Raw genomic sequence first — 9358 nt, 5'->3', positions numbered from 1 at the left:
CCTTTCGGACTGACGACTTAATGTAAAGTACCTGACTACTTAATGTAAGGAGGCTTCCTCCTCACTTCTGCCCCCTCTCCCTTTCATCGTCTACCCCTCACCATTCCTTTTTGCCATCTACACCCCCCCCCCCTTCCTTTTTCACTTTCTTATCTAAACCCCAATGCCCTTGAAAATTTCTGACTGTCTCATCATCATAACATAACAGCTTCCATTATTTGGACCTTTAAAAAAAATAAAAAACTAAAACCCCTCCTAGGGTTTTTTTTTTGGGGGCTTTAAGCGCCTGACCTGAGTTTCCATTATTTTCCCATTGGATTGGGAATGAATCCCCAAAGAGCAACTTTCTGATTTCCATACCAATCTATTAAGATCATGATACCCTTTTTGGGAAACTAATCCCAATCCGATTTGGAATATCAAAACTCACCCCATATAACCCATAGATAAGAGTTTCGTAGAAACCCCCAAGTCAAAGGGGAGTTGCCCTTTTTACATCAATTGATCCATGTCATAAAAGCGATCCCATGTCCTAAAATTCCTAAGGGGAGGTAAAATCAATTCATATGGTTAGCCATTCAATAGATGTAATTGAGAACCAAGTCATAAAAGGTGTGGATATCAACACAATACAACGTCATGGGTTCAAATCCCCGCATTCTCTATCATCTCCTAGAATGGGCTGGGCAACCGATTAGTACAATGCATACTCCAAAACTCTACCCGGCAGATGCCTCTTAATTAGCATTCATTTGAACATGAGAGTGCATCGACAAAATACAATCACTGGAGCACAGTATTGTTTTGTTGCAGCAGCAGAGCCTTGGACAACACAATGAGAAACAATTATGAAGAGAAGGAACCAACTATAATGACTTTATCTTCTCTTGAATAGTAGTGAAGGGGCCCAATGTAAAAGACTCCTGGGTCAATTTTTCATGATTACATAATGATCATTCATACAAAGTATTTGCACATAGATCTTTCATGCCCAAAGAATTAACAACGCCCAGCTACATGTATTATCATAATGAGAGTGCAGATCAACAAAAGCTTTGTGCTTTGCATATACGATACACATAAACAAACCCATTACATAATTCATTCAAACCAAATAATTAATTTTACTGATTCGGTCCTCGATCAGCTTCAAGTTATGCTGGATTCAGAACATAAATTTTAGTTACCCTATTGATGTAAAACATAGAGATAACCAAACAGCTTGGTTTACGTCCCTGATCATTAGAATCAAAACTCAAGCCTACCAATCTAAATAGATTTAAAATCTACAATCCATAGATTGTTTGAGATGAAGAGAATAGAAACATTTGATAGGTTGAGATGAGGACATGAACAAATGGATTATTCATATGAACCCATTGTTTGATTGCTTCAAGACTATAACGATGAACCCATTGATTGATTGATTGCATGAGAAATTACTTTAAAAAAACGAATCAAGACAGTTAATCGCCAAGCAATTAATTAGAATCAAGTACATTGATTTGTTTGTTCTTGAAAGTAATTTCTTCGTTTGCCCATGACATAAATTCTTGTACATGGTTGAATTCCATTATGATATTCCTTTGGACCCATACAAAATTGCTATAATGATGAATTTTGAAGCAATTTCTCCCATCGAACATCATTGCATCCTCTTCACAATAACTATGGATTGATTGAGATTATGAGAATATGAGAATATGGACTCACACAAATTTGCCAAGAATGATGAAATTTTGAAGCAATTTGGAAACCTTTTCACTCAACAAAGCTCCTTGCATCCTCTTCATAATAGCTGTGGATTGATTGAAATAATGAGGATATGAGCCTGAGGTATGAACCCATTTATTGATTGATTCAAAACCATAAGGATATGAACCATGATTCATATCATGGTCATATGAACCCATTGATGTATTGCATGATCAATGACTTAAAAGAGGAGAATAAAAAACAATTGCCGAGTAATTAAATCAAATCAAATGCAGAATTCTCTGTCTTTGCAAGCAATCCCTTCTTTGGCTCATGTCATAAATTCCTGTATATCCGTTCAGTTCCAACATGAAATCCATTTGGAATCATATTAGATTACGACAATGACAATTCAAAAGATAATTGGAAACCTTTTACCCCAACAAAGCTCCTTGCATCTCCTTCACAATAGCTCACACATGATGGTAGGCGGTACCCATCAATGGGAAACATTTGTTGATTAGCAATAGTTATTTTGTTTCCTAATCCAAATCAACAAAATCCACCAGAACAATAGTAGTTTCTGGTGCAATAAATATACAACAAAAAGCTAACAATCTTGTGACGACTTTTGAGCTTAACTAAATAAAAAGCAAAATAAAAATAGCAACACATTCCATACCAAGCAGTAGCTCTCTCACAACTGTTATTATGTATACATAATTCGAAGGTTGAAACAAATGTGATTTGCATACTATGAGACACCAAGGACGGTTTCCAAAGCATTTCTAGGGTTGTGAAAACAATTAGAATTGCACCTAAGAGCATTTCTCTTCAATGCATTTCTAAACCATGACACAACGGCCTTTAGATACATAAGAGATGATTCAACGTATTGCAAAATTCTAAAGAAACACTTTTACACTCCAGATCTGATGATTTCTAGTATCATGAGAAGCAATAGAAAAAACGAATGCATCTGTTCACACTACATTTTATTATTTATATCATGGCAAAAGACTCAAAAATTTCAATTGCTTTCTCTGCATTTTCAAGCGAAATGCAGAAGACATCAAACCTGAAAAGATAACCTGCACAAGTTTGAGGGCTCAGATTCGCCTTTTTTGTATATATAATCTTCCTGTTTGGAGATTTAATGGGGGAATAAATTAAAGAGAGAAAGAAAGGCAAAACCATGGGCATCATTGAAGCAAAAGCGAGGAGCCAAAAGAAAGCTCCAGGCACAATGCTTAAACATCACCATCGATGGTTGGGTTTCTAACTTCTTTATAAGATCTAATCCCCAAAAGAAAGGTCCAATCAGTCACAGCTTCTTATCTGTTTCATCGTCATTACCCCCGTTCTAGCACAGCTATCTAAGGAGGGCCCTCTTCTATATATATATATATATATATATATATATATACAATATCTGTCTCTGTGAAGAGACAGAAAGCAGAGGAACAATTTCATCCATGGCCAATGGCATGGCATCTCTTTAACATGTCCGCCTCTGTGTGTGAGGACATCATCATTGGCAAAAAAGAAAAACAGAGGGGAGAGAGAATTACTCTCTCTTTACCTCTCTCTCTCTCTCTCTCTCTGTCTGCCTCCTGACTTAAACTAATGAGGTGAAACAGAGTACTCTGTTCTCCCAAATTTATGCTTCTCCTTAATTGTTAGGGTTTAGGGCTTAGGGCTTTAGGCTTTGTGTGTGCTCTCACATCTAAGTTGTGGCCCTAGTAGTTTCTTCATAAGTTTCCATGGTGAGCACGTGACCGCTGGCTAACAAACACACACCGACACGAGAGCTATGTTGCGATTTCGTGCCACTTCAATATGGGTTCCTATCGTGGCCTGTACCCATGCTTGGTCTGACAAATTGCCCAAAGCAATCCCTTGGCTGTTATGGCCACAGTATCCTTTGCCACATAAGCATGCGCCCTTTCGTGGCTTCCATCAATCACAGCCAAGAGATTATATATGCCCAAGCTCAATTTTATTTTTTTTGCCCTTCATAGAAATTGAAATCCAGGCTCACGCAAGCACGAATCACTATAACACAATGAGCCCCGATGAAATAATTATATAAAAAAGTATAAGAAGTTAACATTTGCCATCGACGAGGTGGACAAAATATGTTGAGTGTGTTGGAAGAGAATGACCCTTGATTGGATGTACTTCAGAGAAGGGCCAAACATCTGATTGGGGCAACTGGATTGTAGACATCGTAAGAGCAATAACGACAATGTGATACGTTGTGTGTTTGGCCAAAAATCAAAGCCTTTGTTTGATTATCATTGAGAATACATTCCACAAAAAGGCTATGTGGCTAATTCCATTGATTCCAAACTTACCTTAGAAACAAGATGAAAAAGTAAAAAACTTTTCTTTGAGAGCTCACCCACTATGAATGTAGTTGTTCCAAGAGCTCCAAAGAACGTGTATTTTTTAGCATGGGCAAGAATGAGTCCATGATGTGAACATCAACAATATCAAACTAATTGTGATCTTGGACAATAGCAATAATTGGTGCACTCTATGGCGGAATGCAATAAATTTGTGGGCTTAACAATGGACCCAAATAGACCATCTCTTGATATGACCAATTAAGGAGACCCACCAACAATAAACCCTTGTGGAATATGAGTTGTCCATCCATCTTCAACAACTCTTACACCACAATTTAATGACATGCCTTTCATGACCATCATAAACCTTATTTATGGCTCAGCCATTTTGGACATCTGAACAATTGTTGGTCATTAACTTCAAAATCCACAGCCATGATGATGTCTCAAAGGTGGTCGCAATGGTGGCTCTACCATCAACATCATTAGCAAGTAGACATGTTCATAACTCCACCTCACAACTTGGGACAAGTGTCTATTATGGCTCTACATTGTAGATCCACATGCTTGATTGGTCTCAACCATAGTATGAACCATGCGTACCATACGTGCATTCGAGTATGGTAAATACCATACGTTTGGATGAACTATTTATTATGAGGTAAATAAAAACCTAAAAAAAGGGAAAAAAACAAAAAAAAACAAGAATGTTTGAATAACATTCGCATTCGTTTTCTGACGTAGTAAAACGAATGTTATGCTAGACGAATAAGAATTTTATGTACTATGGTCTCAAACCTTTTTCCATCCTTGCATTTTACCCTTTCCATATCTTTTGTATCGTGCTTCGTCTTCCCAATGCTAGAACATACTAATTGTTGTTGAGCCAATCCTAGTGACAATGGATCCCATCAAACCTAATAGACAATAAACTACGATCACATTCCAACATTGAAAGGTGAAGATCAAGCACGACTACACTAAGTCAACCATTCTTGCAGCAACAGACAAACAAGTTTGCCACAATTTGCACCTGCTCAACCCTTGATCTCATGTGGTGGTTACCCAAATGGCCCATTACATGAATCACGAGTACACAAAATGGGAGAATGACAATACTTATTTTGCATAGCAAAAGAAGGATGACATTGAAATCCTTTGTGCAAATTTGTGTGGTGGGTAAGAAAGTTACCCATGGCATTGACTTGTCCTAACCAACAAATAACTATCTTAGTAACCCTCCCTCACCCAAAATGAGACATCTTCGCCACCACCTAGAATACAATGACCGAGGCAACCCAACACATGACTACCTTCATAGAGCGAGCTCTATCCATTGCATCACATGCAAAAAGTTTCGTAAGGTCATTGAAAACAATATTCACACTTGTGGTGTCTAAGATAACTTGATATTGCTCGTTTGGATTGTGGTAACCATTGTGGATTCCAAACAATCCATGGAAATCTTTCTTTAGATTTCATCCAAATTTTCAAAGGTTTCATGTTGTAAGTGGTGAATCAATCACTAAGGTGGGATGTTTCCTTTAATATGCTAAGCTATCAATAATAATGAGATAATTGATATTCTTATGCAATAAGTATTCAAGCATGATGGGTTCCTCAATGACATTATCAATGATCATGGGCAATAGTTTATTTTGAAACTAGGAACTATGTGCTCAAGCATTTTGACATAAAAATCTCAATTCAGTTTTGCCCAACAAGGTAGAATCCTTTGCACACAAAAAATGGTAGAAATCATGATCACCCACTCAATGGATTTTTTTGTAGTGCAACTCTTTTAATCGTTATCAAGTCTCTTCTAAATTATTTCAAGATTTAAATAAGTGAGCATTTAGTTATAGTGAATATTTTGTGTCTAAGATACTATGTATAGGGAATTGTTTCAAATAGTCAACAATTTTGCAAGACACAAATTCATTTGAGAATTATACTTATGCCGGTGGAAGAAATAGTAGACTTTGATTAAGATCACACATTATAAGAAATGTGATGAAAACAAGGTAAGTCTTAAGTAGTTATGAGGATTTCAGCTACTCTTTTAAAGTTCAAACTTTAGAGATTTAAATATGTATTACCAATGCAGAGTGCATCAAGACTTAATATAAGGGAATGCTATCAATTACCAATGCAAATCATCTAATATATATCACTTGACTGATAGAAAAAACTGCGTTGTGAGCATAAAGATAGGGCCCCAATTTCACATTAAAGAACGACTAATTTGTGTTTGTCTCCATTTTCAAACATTAAATGTAACCTCGAAAAATAGGGAATTAATCTTTTCTGCTCCAATTCTTGATTTTTCCCAGTAAACTTCTTACCCCAGCTTCTACTTTTGAATGGACTACATATAGACTAATTTAATTATTCCACAGTAAAGAAAGAACCCTTCTCTCATTGTTAGGGCTGAGTGCTACACACACAAAAAAAAAAGGAAACTAACAAACTTGGTATACCATATAAGTAGTTCACCACTATGTAATAATGGCTACAGAGAGCCTATATAATAATACAGTCATGGAGACACTTGAAAAGTAGCAATATGTCAATGCACATAATGGTATCCATTCAGGTTTATTAACGTGCGAACTGAACACATCTCATTCGGATGACGGATTTCATCTAACCCAGTTTGGTTTGGTTAGGTTAGGTAAAGTTCAACAACAACATCCCGCTAAGTTAAATGATCGATCAAAACTTTTGGCATCTACATATAATTGTATCCAAGTATAAATAGAGACCGTTCTTCTTTTAACAAAACTTTGCTGACTTGAAGGAGAGGCTATACATGAAGGAATTCTCGTAAGCAAAGCGAAGAATTTGACCCCGAGGAATCGGACGGCCCCCATTCACCAGGCAATCATTGAAGGCGACCCGACGGAATATTCTGGGGTTCACAACCGCTGTTGATGCAAACCATTCACACTTGAGATGCACATCCGACGGTTCACAATCGTTCGTGCACGTTGTATAGATCTCCACAATGAATTGAGGCACCCCACTCGTTGTTTCCCGGCTTTGTGATATGCCTATGTCTCTGTCGGTGCACTCTGCATCCCCACCAATCCCAAGCTTACAACTTACATTTATATTAAATGAACTCTTTTTTCTAGTCACTCTGAGTTTTCAAAACACAAACTTTTATTGCAGTAACCTTCATATTAAGTGTTTATTATATACCATAGGTTTTGACATTTAGAAGAAGAATCAATCCTGCGTTGCCCATCCTAAGGTTTTAAAAATCCACAATAATCCAAATTACTGAACGATCAACTTCACAAAATAAGGGAACAGCCCATGTTAAGCATTCAGTATATAACATAGTTTCAAAGTCTAGATGAAGAATCAATACTGCATTGCCCATCCTAAGCAAGGTTTTGAATGCAGAAAACTCTAAATTACCGCACACGCAGTTTCACAAAAAAAGAGAACAGTCCATGGTAGTGAGGAACCCATATTAAGCATTTAATATATACAAAGTTTCAACATCAAAATGAAGAATCAATGCTAAATTGCCCATCCTAAGTATCTTTTAAATGCAAAAGAATCTAAATGTAATAAGAAAAGAGATCATTTTTCTTCACGTTCCCAAAATCCTAGACTCTAAACCTCAAACATTGACCCTAAAAACTTAAAACATTAAAAGGTCTCAACTCTATGTGAGTATCATATAACTTGTTGAAGGATAATTGTGCAACCCCCAAATCATATGCTCATATAGCATTTACTCCAATCATATGCTCATAAACAACAATGCTTAGCATTTTAGTTTTTCTCGAACCTTGATATGCTTCTTAGTTTTCCTCAAGACATTCTTCTTAGTATTCCTAGAAATATTCTTCTTAGTTTTCCTCAACATGCTTTAGGTTCCATCAACATTCTCTTAGTTTTCTTTAAGCATTCTTCTTATTAGGTTTCTCGACATTCTTCTTAGCTTTTTTTCTCGCCATTCTTCTTACCTCGATTCTTCCGACATTTTAGCTTTTTCTCTTGGCATTCTTCTTCTTATCTTATTTCTCTCAACATTTACCTTAGCTTTTCTTATCTCTCAAGACACGACACTTTTCCTTGTCATTTAATCTCTCGATCCACATTTTATCAAACAATTTAGACGGCATAGTTCTCATACTATTTATACCATGAGTGCTCTCATGATTCTTTGAGAAGTACATATATGGAAAGAAAAGGGGAAAGAGGATCTTACTTGGTTTCTTCCACCAATCATACAGCATTCGCCGAGAGCTCCTCCACCTCCAAGAAGAAGATGAAACATCGGTTCTAGTATCTTGTCTGATGCTAAAATTATTATTATGATTATTATACTCCTCCTCTACTCTAGTGGTATCAGAAGGAACCACTATATCACACCTCAAGATGCTCCAGCCTTCAAAAATAAAAGCACACATTTAAAGAATCATAAAAATATATATATTTACTTTCTTCCTTATTAAGCTCTGCAATATTCGACACATAGATAGAGATACATACATATATTATACGTACTTACCATATAAATGTCATTTACATAAAACAATAAACACATGTATGCATACATATACACGTAGATATATGTACATACATATATACATAAAGAAATGCATCCATAACATTCATATAGATGCATGAGCATGCACACATATATACATACATATCTTTATTATATGCACATACCTAAGTGAATATATAGGTAGTACATACATACATACGTTAGTACATTCCCGCATACACACATACATACAAGTATGTATGCAAAAAAAAGGGCAAAGAAAATGTCACTTAGATAGAAACTAAACTATACAGCTCGCATGACAACACCAATAAAGGAAAAAAGAAAAAAGACAGAAGAAGGTAGGATTAATACAAGGCAGTTCTATTTAGAAATCAAATGAGAGAGAGAGAGAGAGGGGAAACCAGAAATTACCTGTATGAACTTTAACCAAGAGAATGAAGAAGAGGAGGAAGAGGAAAGAAGGCAAGGCAGTAGTGGTGCACATGATGGTGTGAAGCAAAGGAATAGAATGCAGAGGAGAGAGTAACTCTGCATCATTCCATAAGCCAAAATAAATAAATGAAACTAACAAACAATATGTAAATGTGTAAATACATACATATACATATACATATATATATATATATATGAGAGAGAGAGAGAGAGAGACAGGGGAAGTGGAAGAGGAAGAGGAAGAGGATGAAGAATGGAAAACAGAGTAGTAGTAGTAGTGTTGTTGTATGTATATAATAAAAGGAGGTAAAATTTGCTTTTTTGTAATGTACAACAAATCTTCTTC

The 9358-nt window shown here is 36.1% G+C and overlaps 1 protein-coding gene and 1 long non-coding RNA gene across 2 annotated transcripts; both read right to left on the bottom strand.

Annotated features, from left to right (window-relative positions):
* Positions 1-1454: 1454 nt before the first annotated feature.
* On the bottom strand, positions 1455-3402 carry LOC147867629 (uncharacterized). Its single transcript, XR_015532403.1, has 2 exons — positions 2774-3402; positions 1455-2156 (listed from the first exon to the last, which is right to left on the bottom strand). It is a non-coding gene; the product is annotated as an uncharacterized LOC147867629 (long non-coding RNA).
* Positions 3403-6523: 3121 nt separating this feature from the next.
* On the bottom strand, positions 6524-9143 carry LOC147867628 (TPD1 protein homolog 1-like). Its single transcript, XM_087315414.1, has 3 exons — positions 8992-9143; positions 8275-8454; positions 6524-7120 (listed from the first exon to the last, which is right to left on the bottom strand). The coding sequence occupies exons 1-3, from the start codon at positions 9062-9064 to the stop codon at positions 6822-6824; spliced, it is 552 nt and encodes a 183-aa protein (XP_087171540.1). The 5' UTR covers positions 9065-9143; the 3' UTR covers positions 6524-6821.
* Between the last annotated feature and the right edge of the window lie 215 nt (positions 9144-9358).

Source organism: Azolla caroliniana, unplaced genomic scaffold (genome assembly GCF_043228905.1).
Source record: "Azolla caroliniana isolate FFs.n. ecotype wild unplaced genomic scaffold, voAzoCaro1.0.p SCAF_2, whole genome shotgun sequence".
NCBI lineage: Eukaryota > Viridiplantae > Streptophyta > Polypodiopsida > Salviniales > Salviniaceae > Azolla > Azolla caroliniana.
This window is presented reverse-complemented; position numbering and strand designations above follow the sequence as displayed.